This window comes from Larimichthys crocea, chromosome IX (genome assembly GCF_000972845.2).
Source record: "Larimichthys crocea isolate SSNF chromosome IX, L_crocea_2.0, whole genome shotgun sequence".
NCBI lineage: Eukaryota > Metazoa > Chordata > Actinopteri > Sciaenidae > Larimichthys > Larimichthys crocea.
The window spans coordinates 4,279,947-4,298,455 of NC_040019.1; the positions used below are offsets into that span (position 1 = coordinate 4,279,947).

Below are 18,509 nucleotides of genomic sequence, written 5' to 3' on the forward strand. Positions count from 1 at the left end.
ATTTACTTCCTACCTCCATCGCAGCCATTAGCTTTCATCTATAGCTTGAAAATCAACATTCCTTGAGATAATGTATATAATCACTCTTAGTATATGATACACATTTTGTCACATTATCTAAAGGAGATATTAAAAGAATAACATTCGGCAGCTGAGAAAATCATACCTTAAAGAGAAAAACTGGGTATTATTCTTAAGTATTGTGGCCCCTTCTGACTATGCGTCATAATAACTTCACCACCTTCACTACAGAGATCTGGAAAGTATGGTCTCATAGGAGCATATATTAGGACGAGCGGCGTGAGTGAGTAAAGCTTTCCGAATAAACTTCGGTTTTACATAAACTGCTCATCTCTGTCTTTACAACAAAAGCAGTGAGTGGACAGTGTACATAAAAATAATGTTGTAGCTTCATTTTGTGTTTTTTGTTGATAATAGTATATAGCCGCAGCTCCGACAGTGACACAACCGGAAACTAAAAGTCGATAGAAAATGCTCAGCAGAAATGTAAATATAGACAATAAAATGTTAACACAAGCAGTTCTCTCAGCTGAAGGATATTAAAGAGCTGTTTACATTATGAATGAGAGCAAAGATATGCAGCTTTCTGTGCAATGCATGAGTCTTTCATGCTTCGACAAATGAAATAATAACTGTAATCATACACAACGCCGCTCTTGTTTCAGGAGCAGTTTCTTAAAGCTGCTGTACCGGGTCTTTCCAGTTGAGTTCAGTGTTAGCCTAAGCCTATTGTAGCTGTTTGGCTGTACGTCCACAGTCCAGAAAGGCTCTTTATTCCAGCCTATATTTGCATAATAATCGGGCCTGAACTGTGTCAACTCCGAGCCGGAGCTCTGCTCCAACAGCTGATGAAGCAGCAGGAGCACGCGCTGCTGACCCATGATGCCTTGCGGGCGTGGGAGCTGTGTGGGTTAAAGGCTGAGATTTTGAGGGCTCTTTTTAATTGGTTGTGACAACAGGAAATGACATCAGCTACAAGCCCGGGGGGGCTTTGGTTTAGAAGTCATGAGAATCGGATGAGCGCTGCATTGCATTGATTTATTGAAGAGGGCGCAAGATAACAGAGAGACCAAATGATTCGATTCTTCACTAAGGCCAACTTATATCCACAACACACATAAAAAAAAACACACACACACACACACACAAGCATTGCTATGGACACACAGACATCTCTGTTGCTAAGGCCCATTCAGCCCGGCAGAATGTTTGGTGGCTGCTCTACGGCGATAATGAGGGACTCGGTGCTGCTATCAGCTTTGTTTAGCAGCAGATCGCTGTGCTGCTGAAACAATGCCAGCTTTTACACACACACAGTCCCTGGCATCAAACACATGGTCACTCAATCTTTGCTGTCCTTCGGGGCTCAGTGGAATGAGGAGTCAGGGTTGCAAAAGGGGGAGGGAGGTGCGTGCTAGGTGGCAGGGTGAGGAAGCCAGGCAGTTGTGTTCGGTGACAAGTTTGCGTGATCGGTGGCTGCTGCACAGGACTGAGACTGACACGTACCTTTTCCACGTCGGCCTTAGTCACGTTAATGTCGGCGTCCATCTTCTCAAAGTATTGCTGTGCTCTGTCTGCCTCTTTACAGTCCCTCTCAAACTTTCTTTTAGCCTGACAAAACAGAGAAAATCAAATTTAATATAATCACAGACATTACATGAGTCATTTCCTGCCATGGGCTGTAGCTGGGGGGGGGGGGCGACGCTATATAACTTGACCTTTAAATAAGCATAGTAATTAACGTCATAACATGTACATATACGTCAAATAGATCTCAGGCGGAGCATTGTGTGCGACAGAGGTCAGTTTGTCACTGACACAGCAATGGAGCCTGTCAAAGTCTGCAGTCTGCAGATTAAACAAATGTTCATAGTGGCCATTTGTGTACAGAAAAACAACCATTCATCCAACCCTCTTTCGACCCCTCTAACAGAACAATCAGTGTTTGTCGGGCCAGTGTGCACTCTGAACTATGCCTATCTGCCTCGCACACAATGGGATCATTGAACGCACGGAGAAGTTTGAGGAGGACAAGGCAGTTATGCATCGCTCCCATACTCTTCCTCTCCCCCGTCAAAGGGGCCAGGCAGAGATAAGAAGTGGTATTCTGTGCAATCGCTCTTCCAACTCCTTCACTAAAACACAAGACACTCCTGGATCGACTCTTATCTCGGGTTTTTTTTAAGAAAGCCTGAGATTGTACAGTAACACATTCTAAATTAATCTTAGTCTGACCTACTTCTGACGACTGAAAGGATGCACAGCTCGAAATGAAATTTACTTTTGTATTTCTACTTCTTCGGATTTTTTACATTCTTTCTACATTATCAGCCTGCAGCTCAAGGACAGGATAACATAAATCATGCAGAAACATTACAACATCATTTATCTGTTATAATTCCATCCTGGTGTGAGAGGCTGCCTGGTGTATTTTCCCACAACATCTCCATTTCGAGCAAAAGAAATGTCACATTGTTTGAGGTCTGTGGTGAAGACAGAACGGGGCGTCCCTCAGGGGTCTGTGCACGGCCCTCTGCTGATGTTTTCCTTTCCATTTAGAAAGCTACAGTTTGCCACCTCATGTATGTGCTTCCTCAGTTTCTGATGATGATGAACTCTATAGTCACACGGTTCCTCCTTAAGTGTTGCAGCATGTGAGTTTGTATCATGTGGCGTTGCATTGACGACTGATTGTAGCTTGAGGTCAATAGACCATCTAAACCACTGATGTATGATTTGTTGAATACCTGTAGCAACTGAAAGTATATAGCTTAATTATTCTTGTTCATGGTGTTTTCTTTGAAGACATAGAGACCAAAAATATAGAGAAATATTACATTTTATGTCACGACTAAGGTTGAGTTATGCTGTCTAGCCGGTTTCATTTAGCATCAGAGAGATCTTATCAAACTACCTTTCACTTTTCATTCCTATTTTTATTACAAAATAAAAACAGTAACGTCAGCAAGCTTCTTTTCTTTAGCCAGCACTGATCATTGCTTTCTTCTTTTAAAATGGCATTACCTACAGCAGATTATATCAGTGGCTAATTAATTCTTGATTAATTCAAATTAAATCAAACTCTGGTTAATGTACTCTCTCCAAGCAGGTTTCTCTTCTCGGGCTGTGTGTGAGTAATAGGAAAGTAGTTAATTAAAAACAATATTATATTGTATCCTTCTCATCTCTATTTGGAGCTAGATCTACTGGTTGTGAACATTAATTAGTCTGCCACTAAAAACAGTTTCTGGCTTCTCAGCCAACAAAAGCTGATTACAGATCTCTGAGTCTCTCTGAATCTCTGAGATTTAGGCATTTATAACATTAGCTACTTGCAAATCTTGACAATGATGGACCCAATTAGTAATTAGATTCAGTATTAAATTCAGCTTCAATGAAATTAAATCCCAACTGTAGTCACAACTTTAAATTATTTTGAAATACTTTGTGATTCCATACTAATGATAGTGATGTAAGGAAACTAGTGTCTAATTTTATTTTCTCCACCTAGTAATCTTGATCTATTGGTTATGTTCTAGTATTGTCCCTCTCGAACCACTGTACCAACTGTAAACAACTGAAGTACTGCATGTTGTAGGTGTCACTCACTGATTCCAGCTGTTTCCACAAGCTCTCAATGTGCTGCTGCGCCTTACGCCCATCGTGGAAGTGCTGCGAGAAGAATTGGGGAAGAGAAAAAAACATTAGAAATATTATCACACTATTCAGAAGCGTAAGGAATTTAAAAAGCAGGTGAACCTGACCTTGACATAGTAGGGATAATAAATTCGAAACAGTGGGAATGGGAGTCTCAACCATACCATTACACACTATGAATATTGCTCATGCTATGACAGTATTAGAGAAAGTAGGGCAAATTCAAATAGACCCTATACTCGAGCCACATTAAATATCATGAGCACAGGCTTAACTCTCAGAGATTTGTACAAGCTCGAGCAAATGGCTATAAGTCTATATGATTAAAGACCAACCAGATCATAGCACCCCAGTGTGTATGTTTTACAGCTCTGGAGAAACAGGGGTACGGTTTCAACATTAATTCAGCACCATTACTAAAAAGCAACAGAAAGAAGTCTTTAGACTATGTAGAGAGTCCAATAAAATAAAGGTCAGACACACTGTAGATCAAGTAACAATGACAACCAAGAGACCAATAGCAGACGCTGTTTTTATGAAGCCGGAAAGTCACATGCCATGGTACCAACGGCAAGGTTTGTCTTGTTAAAAAAACAGTCCTCTGTGCTTTCGATTAGAGCTTCATGCAAACAAAATGCTTTAACAATAAAGGCAATGAACCATTTTTTAGTAGCAAAACAAATCATATGAAATAACTCGATACTATTCCTCTATATAAACTTTCAACTTTATCTCTAAACTCTATAAAATATGTTGAGCTCTACTAGCAGGATCTGTTGTTCAGGCAGTTGGTCGATCCAGACTGAAATATTCATGTTGCCCTTGGGATGATTTTTAAAGACTTCAGTGATCCGCTCACTTTTCCATCTAGTGTCATCATCCGGGCAAAAATTTTAACTTGTTCAGTTTTTTTTTTATGCTTCCATTTTTTATGAGCTGAAGTTCTGTGCACACAAAAGGTTGTCTCTTCTCAAATTTATTACAATCCACGTCAGCGAGCACTTCTTCTTTTCCAAGATAACCTGTCCACCTGACACCTGACAGGTGTGGCACATCAAAATCCTGATTAAACAGCATGGTAATGCACAGGTGTGCCTTGTGACCGGTCACAATAAAGACCACTCTAAAATGTGCAGGAGAAGTCTTTTACTTTAACTCATGAATGATGGAAGCAAAGTTGCATTTATAATTTTGTTAACTTTGTTTTTACTGCTAATTTGTAATGCATGTAAGCACACTAAAATGTGGAAAGCGAGGTAAAAAACACATGTTCTGACTGTTAAAACTGTTACTGGCCCTGCCCCTGAACAAATGGGATAGAAAACATCCTGGACATGACGGTTACAACTGTTAGATGAGAAAGTGGAAGAAGAAACTGCAAAAGGCGAACTGATAAAGTAAGAACAATGGCTGTGTGCAACAAGAAGCTTAGAGTGAACATACCATGAGATAAAACAAGCATACAGAGAAGAGTCAGATACTGTAATCTAAGGGGACGCAGGCGAGTCACAATGGATTTTGGCACTGCCAAGTGTGGCATACTAGACAAGGATAGGAGGCAGCTGCTGGTCTGAACTCACACAGCACATACGCTGTGTGTTTTTCTAAAAGGCCTCACTTGGCCTGTGTTATTCCAGGGGACCACAGCGCTTGGCTGTCTGTATGGATCACAGCCAGATCCCCTGGAAACATAAAACACCAATTTCAAACATTTGTATCTTTGAAACTAGATTCTGATTACTTACAAAGCATACAAATAACTCCCCCATCGCCCGGGGTTACATAAATCTGATAAAGAACCCAAAAAGAATCGAATAAAAATGAAAATGACATAGAGACTTGACTGTTAATGAGGTATCCCTTGGTTACAAAGACTGAGGAAGCCGGGGTCCGTAGCTGAGCTGAATATCGATGCTGCCATTCAATAACAGACACAAGCCATTATACAGAACAGAAAGCTGTTGCTTGTACTTTGCTTGCATTTCAGCGCTTTGGACAAGTCCTCAGTATTCTGTGCACTAACTCAAACGCACAAGCAAGAGATGTGAAATTCACACTGACGCTGAAGGCCTCAAAGGTTAATCCCACCTGAATAATGTTGAACATGAGAGTAGTTAGTGAGAATGCGCCCTGGTTTACCTCAGGTAGTCACACTTCTCTTTTCCCAAAGTTTCAAGGGAAGCTAAACAAAACGCAGAAGTGCTCCAGTGTTTCAGAGGAAGTATTTGAACTTGAACAGAAAATAGGACATTGTGGAAGTGACAAACCAAATGTTCAATCAAGCATTTTGTTTTTTGTTTTTTTTTCAACTGCTGTTCAGGCCCTGACCTTCAAATACCTGTTTGATGAGAACAAAACGAACTTGTCTTGTGATGATAAGATACAGCGAAGATACCATAAAGCCTTTTCATAACACACAGCGCCAGACTGTGTGACATCACTGTTACTGTGGAGAATGCTTCCAACCAAATATTTGTCTCCATAACAACATATCTGAAAAATATCCAGCATCCCATGCTGTCCGCGTCAACAAATCTTCCATCACCACGAAGATAAACAAACTACGCTGACACTCTTACCCAAACAGCTCCGCCGTTTTCACAAGACCCTGCCGAAAGGGATGAAGACCACATCGTGTTTGCGTTACCGAACCGAGGCACATGAGCTCATTCACTTTTTCAAACACGATGACTGCATCATCGTTTGCGACATCTGTGGTGCAGGTATACATGCTGCAGCCGTCTAGGCAGATGTTCTGCTGTGTTTGAATTCATAACGCTGCAGGGATACAAGAAGAAGAGAAGAGCAGACACCCAGTGTTTCTCCCTCTTGGTAGGAGCATGTGACTTCTGGCGCTGTCAGGGACGTCTGAGGTACTTCAACAGGTCGGCGACCTCGAGCTGCCACTCTCAGTTACCCAGGCATTTTAAACACACACTGAGAGGGGGGAAAAAAAGCTGGACTTAACGAGCTAACAAATTCTTGACCCGGACTCCTGAGTTTTAAGTACACCAATATAACAGCTGTAATAAAAGTGGGATTGGAAAATGTGATTATTATCCATCCAAACACATTAGATCAGACAGCAGATTTAATATTTACTTAATAATGTGAAGCAGGAGTGAATATAGATGTGAGGAGATAGAAAACTGTGATTCTGTGGAGTCTAGTTTTGACAGACTTCAATAAACACAATTCAAACAGACAGAATATCTCTCTCTCGTACACACACACAAACAATACTACCTCGACAGGTGTGTACTATCGTGTCTCAAATAAGCTACAACTTCCATTATCTACTGTCTACCTTGTCTCTATTTTCCAGTGTCAGTGTCAGAAACGCTCTGATGGTCTGACGTGAGTGTGACATACACCCTGTGTGACTGTACAGTCATAAACTGTGTAATGAGTTTTGAGCAGATCAAAGTCATGGGGGTGAAAAAAAAAAAAGGGAAAATCACCTTTTGCTGTCGGACAAACAAAAGAGGAACGAAAACTTCGCTCCTGCGTTTGCGTTTTGGAGTTTACACGTGTGAAGAGGCGCACATACATCTGTGCATACACGCAAGGCTCATCTGTTAGTCATTCATTGACGTGACTGCAGGAATGTGCACCTGCAGTCCTGTACAGATGTCAACGCATAGATAATCATTAGGTAGTAGAAATAGCCACAAGTCATACAACATCTAGAAACCAGGGGAGATGATTAAACCACGTGAAAGCTCCGCTGAGACTGACTCCTCATGTTTAAACCATTAGGCGGCCGTTCAAACAGAGTGATATTGCATTCTGGAGTGAGAAGTGCACACAGCGACGATGGGAAGATCCAACGATCAATCCCCTCCCAGCTTCCTATTTGTCTTTCCACTCAACGCGAGAAGGCATCTGAGGCCACTTCATAGAGACACACTGTTTTTATGCCGTCGCACTGTGGCTGCTTCTCTCCTCACGGCCTCTGAGAGATAAATGAGGGCGGTATCCACTGCCAAAGCCACCTAAAGATGTTTTATAGTACATTATGGTTTTCAGCTGACTTTTCGCTAAATGCTAAATGGTTATTTTGGCTCTGTCAGCTAAATAAGACGTATCTTTCTTCTTTTTCTTTTTTTTTTCTAGCTGGTTGAACAAGTCACATCCCAGCAGAATTCCCCCCAACACCAAAAAGATATAATTACGTGCTGAGCTGTGGGTGCAAGAGCAGAACCCTCGAGTGGACTCCTTCAGTAACACATTGATATGTGCAATAAATATATTATAGTGACCTCGCCGGAGGTGTGAGTGTTTAAGGGTCCTTATCAGACCTCATTAGAGAGGATATCTAAGCCCTGTGATCAGAGTCCCGGCGAGGACAGCACTATGCTGACAGAACACCTTATTATGATTCCTCAGCACAATCACAGTCCAGTGAGACTTAGGCTCTTCATCCCCTCTTAACCCTGCCTGCTCTTCATCATTGATTATCATAGCATCATTAAGTGGTAAACACGTAATGGTAAGTTGGTGAGGTCATGGTTTATTTGAATATTTTCTTCCAGTGCTTTTATAAATTGAATCTAATGAATAAAATATGTTTTTCATAAGATGTTAAGTGGAGTACTCTGGCCTCCACTTTTGTGAAAAAACAAATAAATCTGCTCTCAAATCCTTTCAGACAAACATTCTTGGCCTCACCTCTTATGCCACCCCAAGCTGAACTTAGCAAGAGGTACACTCAGGGTAAGAGAGAAGGAAGGTGGGGAGTTGAAAAACAACCCCACGTGAGAAACTAATGAGTTTTTCTTCTTTTTTTCTCCTTTTTGTTGGTGATTTGGATTTTACCTGCCCTATAAACTCCACATAATCCCAGGAGGGGCAGGCTGGCCCACCTCTAATCCCACTGTCTGGGTCTGCCTGCACAGCTTTGTCTGACACAGACACAAATCAAAAAAGCTACAACAGAAAGAACGCCGAGTGGTGTTTAAAAATTCATGTGAATGAAACCGGAGATAAAAAGTGACAGGAAGCCAAGTCATGAGTTACGGAGGCTTTATAAACACCTTTCAGAACGTTACACTTATTATGAAACTATGAATGTTCTGTGTAGTCGCTCTTATTCTTGGTAGTCTTTTCAAAACTTGAACATCTAAAAGAGTGTCATTCTCCAGGGCATGAGTGTGTCTTTAAATCAAAACAGAAATAAATAGATAAATAAATAAAGGCTACATTTACCCTACAAGGACACTGTTCTGAATAAGACGGAGAAACTATTTGTTCCTTAAATGAAGCGAGCCACTGTTCTGAAAAGACTGTAAATGTAGGGTCATGCTATGAAGGAAAAACCCCCCTACACTGACTAACTGAAGAAACACTGTTGTTAGGTCAAAAAGAGGCGGACAACACATGACTAAACTATTCACGATGTCAGCTGCAAAAAAAAAAAAGATGCTGAGAAAACGGAGAAATCGTGGGGTGCAAAGGTTGTGAAGCATACACTAGATAAGGGAGATAATGAGAAGGATGGGGGAGAGGTTAGATAAACTGATATTTAAAAATAAAACAGAGGAAAAGTGCGGCGAAGTGAAGAGGAAAAGGGATGTCAGAGTGACATCCTGCATCCTCTGGTCAGCAGGGGTCTTTTCCATGGACCCTCCTATGAGGACACAAGAGACCCAGATGCTAAAAAAAATAGATTCCCCTTTAGATACACTGGAAATTCCCATTCTTTCTCTGTGTTTGCTGCAATCTAAAACCAAGCTGATAATCCAAACTGATCACTAATAATGTGACCCAGGGTTTCTTGTGTTTAGGTACAGCAGCGTGTGCAGCAACATGTATTGTCAACAGCTGTGCACATGAAAATATACTCCAAAAAAAAAAAAAAAAAAAAGGTCACTGTGCCTTTGAGCAGCCCTCCGGTTTTTGGTTTTCCACTCCAGTTCCTTCAGCTGGCCTTACGTGACACAAGAGTCCATGACAGATAACTCAGAAACTTTTTTTTTTTCTCCAGCTGGGTAGTTTTCTCTCCGCTCCTCCAGCAAGCTCTTTGGATTTAATGGGCACCACACTGTTATCTATGAATCATGCGTTTGCAGGTCCGCTGCTCTTCCAAATCACTTTATAATGGCAAGTAAGAAAGTGACTTCAGCGTTTAAGAATAGCGTGTGGTGCACCGATCTTTTGTAAGTTGGTTTAAAAGAGAGAAATAGGCCTGTAATGACAGAGAGACGATGACTTTGTTCCATAAAAAGGACTCAGTCAGTCACGTTCTGCACTTCGGGTGAGCCTTTGGGTGTATCTATATTTACTCTGAGATGACCTCAGTTCATGCAGAATAGAGTATGCAGTGGAAATGCTACTTAATTTCTTGAAGGCCAGTGTTTCTAGTTTCCTTCACCGAGTCCATGTCTTACTCCTGTCTAAAGCGTGGAGAGAATAAAAAAATCAGCTACAAGTGTCAACATACTCACCGATTTTCTCTCTGTCTTGAGCTCCTGCAGGTAGCGCGAAAGCTCGGTGATGATTTGAGATGTCAGGTTCTCCGCTATGACCTCGTGTTGACCCGCGTAGTCGTTTAACTCATTAAGGGTCGATAGGAAGGCCCGACAGAAGGTGTACCTGGTGAGATGTCAGAGGAAAAACAGTTTAGTCTGCCAACACAGTAGCAATAATTTGGACTTGGTTTGACAGATGACAAATACACCTATTTGTTTATTACAGTATTTCTCGACTCATCTAACCAGATGACGTATTTTCCAAAATGTGGAAATGTCCCTTTAATTTTAAAGCGCCAGATCCTTTAACTTACTTGCTCTCTTCCTCTTCTCGCGAGTTCTTCTTGGGTTGATACTTCTTTGATAAATTCCTGTGAGGACAAAGAGTTCAGCCTTGTCAGACATTTCTAACAGTATCTTTCCAAAGAGCTCAGTCTGCAGACGGGTAGTGCGCCATTCCCATTATATTTCCCTGACACTGCCCTTATGGGCCTGCCAAAGGATCATCCAGTACACTCAATCCAGCAGAGTGCTTTCTGCTCTTGCTACTATGCCCCCATTCCTCTCTTCAGGTCATAAATCACCCCCCCTCAGGAGTATACATGCAGAAGCAGTCACCAGAAACAAGCATGCTTTTCTCCTGTAACCATTTGTCCTTGTTTCGACTCCAGCTGCATGTTAGTGGCACGAGATGAATGAGGGAGGAGGAGGAGGAGAAGTAAAATGAGACGTATAGTATCGAGAGCTGCGTAAGGATAAAAGATGTCACTCGCTGCGGGTGAATGGGTATTATTATGGTCACGACAGGCTTTCCTAGCAACTGTTGTGTGTGTTTGACAGGCTACGGGCATCGTGTCACATTTGTTTCATCGTGACAGTGTGACAAACTCGCCGCCCGACCGCGCTCATGTTCTGTTTGACGGCTACTCTGTCAACGGCACATAATATCGCGTGCTATGTTAGGATAGATTTGGGTCCACGTTGTGTGCTGATGCCTTAAGGATGCTTCGAGTAATTTAAGAGCACAGAAACAGGCTGACGAGCCAGTTATGTTTTGAATGTACGTATGGTTTTTACCAAAGATTACGGTATTTAGATTTTACAATTGAGACCATTGCTTATTAAAAATGTATGTTGAGGTTTTTTTTATTTCCTTAAAAGAGCTGATGCAGTCAGTTGCGGTGACTTCCCTCATGAGTTCTCTGATCAAATCTAAATGCCTCGGCATGTACATGTTGTAAAAGCCATGCAACATTCCTGCTCGCATAAATAATGCATGTGTAAAGAAAAAGAACATGTAACGTGTCTGCGCTCTATCCAGCATGCAGCTCTCTCTGCCAGCGTCCTCCACGCCTCTGCTCCCCAGTGGTGTTTGCGCTGTTGCTAGGCAGACATATATCGGCCTATCCCACTCCCCTGTCTTTCTCACCTCATGTCTAATTATAGTGCAGGTTCCCACTCACTCATTCACTCACTCGCAGCCAGATGTCATGTGTCGGATTGTATCTGCCCGTCCGGCTCGACAACATATTTGACGAACTTAGGCAAAATTAGGGTAGCGGCTAGTGCTTAATTAGGAGGATTGAACAAGCACAGCTGGGTGTGTGTTAGAAGATGATGCCACATGAGTGTAAGACTGCCTCGTATTGCTTAATACTAAAAAAAACCACAGTGAAGATTTTTTTTTTTTTCACCTTCACTCAGCCTCTTTTGTTACCAGGACTTTATTCCCCCTGTTTTATGGATTATGCCAGACTGGAATTTGTGGGGCGGAGGAGGAGGTGGAGGAGGAGGAGGAGGGGGAGTTAATGCATTTCTCCGTGATGACTAGACCGAAGCATTGTGCATGTTTACACCAGTACATTGGAAGCGGATTATTCGTGGATTAGTGCAGCGTGTGGTTGGTGGTTTGTGATAGAAATGGTGCAAAGTAGTGTAGTAGCCACGGACGACGTTCGGAATGTAGGTCATTTCATGTAGTTAAAAACTATAACTCTGACTGACCCAGTTCTGCCAGGCTTTTCTTGTACTATAGCAGGGAAAGCACAGGTGTAACAAACACGACCCAACTCCCCCAAACTAACAAATATGTTCACCATCAATCTGTTGAATGTATTCTCAGTTATTCATTTGTTCTATATTAAAATGGCTTCTTAGAACCAAAGGTGATGTCTTCAAATAGCCTGTTTAGCCCAATTAACAAAAAAAGATATTTTAATTTACCTTCACATAAGACAAATCCTCACAATGGAGAAGTTGGAAGCACAAAATGTTTGGCTCTTTTGCTTTGTAAAGGGCCTAAAACTCTCATTAATTATCAAAATAGTTGAGTATCTTTCCGTCAGCTGACTTATGAATTAATCGACTTATCATTTCGTGACTCCTACCACCCCTGCGAGACGTGCCAGTGAGCCAGAGCTAACAGTTCCAAGGAATGTTTTAAATACACCTGTGCCTTTCCTGTTGTGACATGTCGTAAAAAAATTGGCCATGAAAAGCTCTGTTCCCTCTTTAAGGAAAGGAAAAAAAACTGAAAAAAAATCTCCCCCACAACCCAGCTGAGATAAAAGAGGACTAGATAAAAGAGGCCAATTCAATTACTTAATTAGATCTAACAGCCCTGCGTTTCTTTTGGTCTGAGTGTGCCCGTTATATTAAACCTGGTTTCATGACCTAAGTTGATTACAATGGGTAATTAGTCTTCAGATATGTCTAAGCAGTGCCACAACAAAGAAGCATGACGTGTCGAGAGCACAGGAAAACCCAATGACTCAAGCTATCCCGTCTGTACATCCTAATTTCCTCATTTTTTCTGTCAAGTGTGCCAACGTGCATGTGCGCACGTGTGTGTGTGTGTGTGTGTGTGTGTGTGTGTGTCAGGCCCAGTTTGACAGGGGGGGGCCCTCTGTGTAAGCACAGCGACTGAAAACATCCGCACCATCTGTGGAGCCTGAAGTTCAATAAAAGCCAACCTGCCATGGCAAGATGACACTAGCCCTTGTTCTTATGTCAGACATAATGTAGACAGATGCCGACTAATTGAATTACAGGATATCTGTGTGTCCGAATGCAAGTGCAAATCTGTGACTGCATGTGATTTTAGCCCACAGTATTTAATAAAAAAAGCTGCTTTTTTTGGGCTTTAAAGGAATGTATTTTGGATTTGGTTTTCTCTGAAGTAAAATGCCTCTGCAAATGTATAAAAGGTGAAAGGACGAACCAAATAAAGATATATCAAAACAATTCACACAAATAAAACAGAAAAAAATCTATATTTCATGCATCTGTCGTTAAGCAACGATGGTTAATTCATGCATGTAAACACAGAGTACTAAACCTATTATCTCAAGCTGACTCAGAAAGAGGAGTACCAGAGGATCTGTTACCGTGGGGTTGCTATGCACATATTGCACTGGCATTGGCTAATCACTGTGAAATGAGGTGGCGCGGGGGGGGGGCTGGGGTCAATACTTAGAGCATTAGCCATATTGCCAGGCCTCTTTTAAAGAGGGGGATTGTGGATTCGGGAGGGGGGTATCTGACTCTGTTGTGATTCAGGAGGCCTCAGCAGATGCATCCTCCCAGTCTCAGATACACTCGTGCTCCCATCACCGCCTTTAAAAAAAAAAATCAGTGGCTGCACCAAAACAGAGTTTGTGTGGAGAGAATTGTAGGGGGGGCGGAGCCGACACTTGTGGTTGGAGGAAAAGAAATCTGGGTCAGACGTGGGGTTGATAATGCTGATACCTACTAGTCTCTATGGAAACACAAGCTCCACCCCCATCCCCCAACAACCTGACTTCCTCTCGCCTGAAGCAAAAGCTGGCAACAACGGACAGACAGAGAGTGCAGGAGAGGCAGACAGTGAGTCTCTTTATAAAAAAAAAATAAAGAGAGATGGGTGGGGGGCTAGACTTCTTCGGGTCTGTTTGTTTAGCTTTACACTTAAAGTAATTATGTCTCCCTGAAGAAAAACACTATAAAAATATGCCGATTACTATAACACTGCTAATGTGTCGCTGGGTAATCTCTCTCAGAGGGAGGTCAGAGGTCACAGTCAGCCGCATAACAAGCTGTTAAGGATCCAGTCTCTTGTTTCAAGGACACTTCAGTGGGTCAAATCCGTCGTCGAGGAAGGTTTTGGATGGATTCATATGCCGGCTTGAGTACTCACCTAATTTGTTTTGCATAGTTGGTTTCGATCTCTGACCTCTCCTTGACAAATTTGGTGTACTTCTCCACATATTCGATCCCCCACTGTGTATGCTTCTCTAAGTTGTCAAACTGATCCTGTGAAAAAGAAGAAGAAGACGTAGTGATTAAATTATTAACATGCAACAGAGATAGCAATCCATCATTATCAAGTATAGAGAAAGAAGGAAGATAAGCATTGCAGATATTGTTTAATGCAGTTTTTTGTCACTCATCTTAGTATTTGTGCAGCTAACTATTAATAAAATACATATACTCATACTCATTCACAGCCTTGTGCATTATTTGTTATGGGGGCATTGTGCATCTGCCTCCTTTCAACCAAAATAATCGGGCATATATGCGTCAGCCCATGTGGTTATTCTCAGCCCACTGATCAGACAGAACGCCTCTCATCTCCTCCCACAGCAACCACTCAAAAACTGACCTCCTTCAAAGGTGGCACGGCCCGGCTTGTGATTGACACTATCGTCTCGAGATGCAATCATTCTGAGCTAGTATCATCATAAAGTGAGGTCTATCGCACGGGGAAAAAGTGCAGCGCATAGTCAAAACAGCCTCCACTACTGATAACCAAATACAGCTGTTGGTGCTGAACTCATTATTCATGATTTGTTCCTGACTTGTGAGGAAAAAATGAGCCTCTTTGTTGGCTGAGGTCACGTCTTGAAATCCGTCAGTTCAGAAAACATTTCATCTGGGACGCCGATGTACTCACACACACACATGCCACAGCTAATATTTGCTGACAACTATACGGCTACTTCCGTACGACAATTTGCATAGACGAATCAATGAGAAAACAACCTTGGTGCGGCTCCAGCAGTCCCCCATCCTCTCCTCGAACATGTTTGAAATCTTCAGCTAATAGTTCCTCTAATCGGACGCGCTGAGCATGAAGGAGTGTGAGCTCGAAGGATGTTTCAACTGATTCTCTGAATAAACCATGCAATGTATTCGCAGCACCTCTGCACTAAAAGCATTTTCATATCACAGGAAGCGGTTGTGGTGATGAAATGTTCGAGAATCGCTGTGCTATAGCCTACGCAGGCTTGCAGCACTATGAGGTACCTGAAAGTCTAGCTGATGTGGTTGTTAGTATTAGAGCGTGTTATAAAGTCAGGACGTGAAGCTGTTGCAGCTTCACTGAAGTCGTATTAAGTGTGATCTTAATAAAATCTCTCCAACACCTTTTCTTGAAGTCAGCATTTACAAATTAAAGGAGTCCCAATTGAAGCACTCAAGGACAACAATAGAGTACTTTGAGCGAGGGGGGACTTTCCAGTCTGCATTGTTAGTCAGTTTCAATGAGTAATCACTCATCAACAAGCCACTCAACACAACAGTGACCAGATAAATCCAAATAATTTTGTTTTTTTACGGAAACAAAGAGGAAACACCTCATCATTCCTGTTTTTCTTTGTTTTTCCAGCACAGCTTCTCTGCCCTTCTCAGACACATCTCCACTGTTTTTCTCCTTTCTACAAGCTTCCCTTCTCTTCCAATATCCAAGAACACATCACTCTCACATCCGCGTGCCAATTAAAGTGATAGAACAGTGTTTACTTCATCATCACGAGTAGGTACCAAACATATTCTCAGATGTAAAACAGAACAACAATCAGCAATCACGTCACTGCGGCCACATCACCCTCCTCTCTCTCTCTCCACACACACACATAACTCAGATTACCCTTTTCTGCAGGGGCACCATTTTATCCGGCATGTCTCCGTGTGGAATGTGTACCCTTTGAAATATCCCAATCCAAAAAAAAATAAAAAATGTCCATCCAACTCAGGCACCCCGCCCCCCCTGAAGCGGTGCAACAAAGGGCTGAGGTTAGTTTAGAGAGAAGGCATCCACAAGAGCATTTCCCAGGTATCCAAAGTGTACATTAGAAAGAGAGAGAGAGAGCGTGTGGGAACAATGACCCCCTCTCTCTCCCACACAATAACAAAGAGTAACAAAGTAATTCCCGATTGTCTGGTGAGGAACAAGAATCCCGGAGTGCATGGGGAGGAAACCGATGCAGCGGTGGCTCGAGCACACACACACACAGACACACTGAGTGAATCTGAGGCCGTGGCTGCCCACAGTATTCAGGCTTAATGCTCCATCAGGCGTAAGGTGGAATAAGTGGGATGGGAGAGGAGGACAGAGAGAGAGAGAGAGAGAGAGAGAGAGAGAGAGAGAGCGGAAAAACAGAGGGAGGGGAGGAAAGGGGGGGCTGGAAAGGAGTAGATATGACAGAAGAGGCGGGATTACATGGGAGGGGATTACTATGCCACATTATTGGGACCTCATAAACTCCAACTAATAATTATTTTAATGATCAATTAACCTGTTGATCGTTTTCTCAATTAATTGAATAATTGTTTGGTCAGAAAATGGTGAAAAAAATGTTGACCACTGTTTCCCAAAGCACAAGGTGACGCCTGAAGTGTTTTGAAGATATTTACATATTTGAGAAAATTTGAATGGGTCGAAACAATAAATTGGATTTTAAAGTAGTTACATTAATTACTGATGGTTGCAGCTCTTACTACCGTATCTTAAATCTGATCATCTATATGGTATTAAGTATGGAGTGTATGATCTGCAATATGATGAGTCACGGTGAGCTCATGACTCTTCGACAGAGTCAGATGGCGTGGAAGAGAGGCAGCAGTAGCTCAAGTAAAATGGAAAAGTCATCGTCATCAACTATTCTCCAGCTAGCAGAGAAAGAGCAGATTAATAATAAATGAATCGGAGCGAAGACAACAACACATTATGCGAGAGCGTGTCAGGCGTGGGCACACGGTATTGTAACTCTCCGTGCTTCATGACATCAACAAAATATCTACACCTGTACGTTTTATACAGTTTCTTCTGTGCGGGCCATAGACGTGTCATCTTAACATCTTTGAGTTTTGGACTGTTAGCCAGGCAAAAGAACAAATCTGAATATGTAAACAACTTTTATAGCATTTTATTGACCAATTTCAGTATCTGTGATATTTTGTTCTATGTAAAAAGCTTCAAACATGACATGAATACATCAGTTTAACGTGCTCTGATGTAGTTCTCCAACATGTCTCGCTGTACTTCTGCCTATAACCTTTGCACTGCATGCAAATCAGACACAGTGTCACAGTTGGCTGAACGGTAACTGCGCTCATATTCAAACCTGCAAAGGAATTTTTGTAAAAAACCTCCTCCTCCTCCTATGGCCCCCTCGTACTAAACGCTCATAATTTCTGCTCCGACTCTAGACCTGCTTCCATTCTGTCATCTGTGGCCTCTTGACACATGACCTTGGTCCTGTGGGAGGGAGTGAGAGGAGAGGGGAGGGATCCCTTCAGGAGACGAACCAGCCCTACTTTGCTTGTTATTCCAGGACCCGATCCCGCTCTCTACTATTGTGGCCGTACATGAAAAACAATAAATAGAACTGCGAAGCTAAATATTTCTTTATTGAGCAGGAAACAGGTTCAAACAGAGAACAAAGGAGACGCAGAGCCGCTGCTAAACGTAGGTTGTTCGTGGGCTGTGAGAAAACAAACACATGCTTGTTTAAGGATCAGCCTCCTGACCTCCGACCCTTTCCAACTGGTGGTGGAGATTATGGTGCAGTTTTAATGTATTACAATGCCAGTTAATCTGGACTAATGCACATTATTTAGCTACCATTCCAGATGAGATCTCTTGATCTGGCCCCACACTGAGGGGCCCATTGACCTGCATGCCACTATTTCCTAACGCTGAAATCTAAACACCACTGAAACATTTTTATTTTTGAACTTGTTCGCCCGTTTGAAGGCTATTTATAACTTCCTGCTCTTTATAGTCATAGCTTATCAGGTATGAAATACACACTTCACAGTTTTTGTGTCAGCTGAGATGTAGTGATTAAAATAATTTGACTACTAAGCTACTATTAGCTCCACCACGTGTTTCTGTCACTTACAAACCACGACGTGGCGATAAGCTAAAGGTTTCGATGCAACTGGAAAAGCAGCACTGCACCTTTTTATAATTAACGGCATCACCAAAACAGCATGTCATCCTCTCAGGAGCATCACATCCGCATCTATAATCGGTGCATCCCTCACTGTCAGTCAAATGTAGTGAGGTTTGACGCCAAATGCGACGTCTGACCACAATCA

At 42.2% G+C, this 18,509-nt stretch overlaps 1 protein-coding gene across 25 annotated transcripts in view; it reads right to left on the bottom strand.

Moving 5' to 3' along the window:
* fnbp1b (formin binding protein 1b) overlaps positions 1 to 18,509 on the bottom strand; it is a 54,135-nt gene that overhangs the window by 23,022 nt on the left and 12,604 nt on the right. For 23 of the 25 annotated variants that reach the window (XM_019269081.2, XM_027281933.1, XM_027281932.1 and 20 more), the window contains exons 2-6: positions 14,323 to 14,438; positions 10,463 to 10,519; positions 10,125 to 10,272; positions 3,631 to 3,693; positions 1,528 to 1,632 (exon numbers count right to left, since the gene is read on the bottom strand). In XM_019269081.2, coding sequence (XP_019124626.1) covers positions 1,528 to 1,632; positions 3,631 to 3,693; positions 10,125 to 10,272; positions 10,463 to 10,519; positions 14,323 to 14,438 — 489 coding nt within the window. Of the gene's footprint in view, positions 1 to 1,527; positions 1,633 to 3,630; positions 3,694 to 10,124; positions 10,273 to 10,462; positions 10,520 to 14,322; positions 14,439 to 15,167; positions 15,225 to 16,053; positions 16,451 to 18,509 lie in introns of those variants that run through there. The other 2 variants (XM_019269080.2, XM_019269079.1) reach the window with 2 other exon arrangements.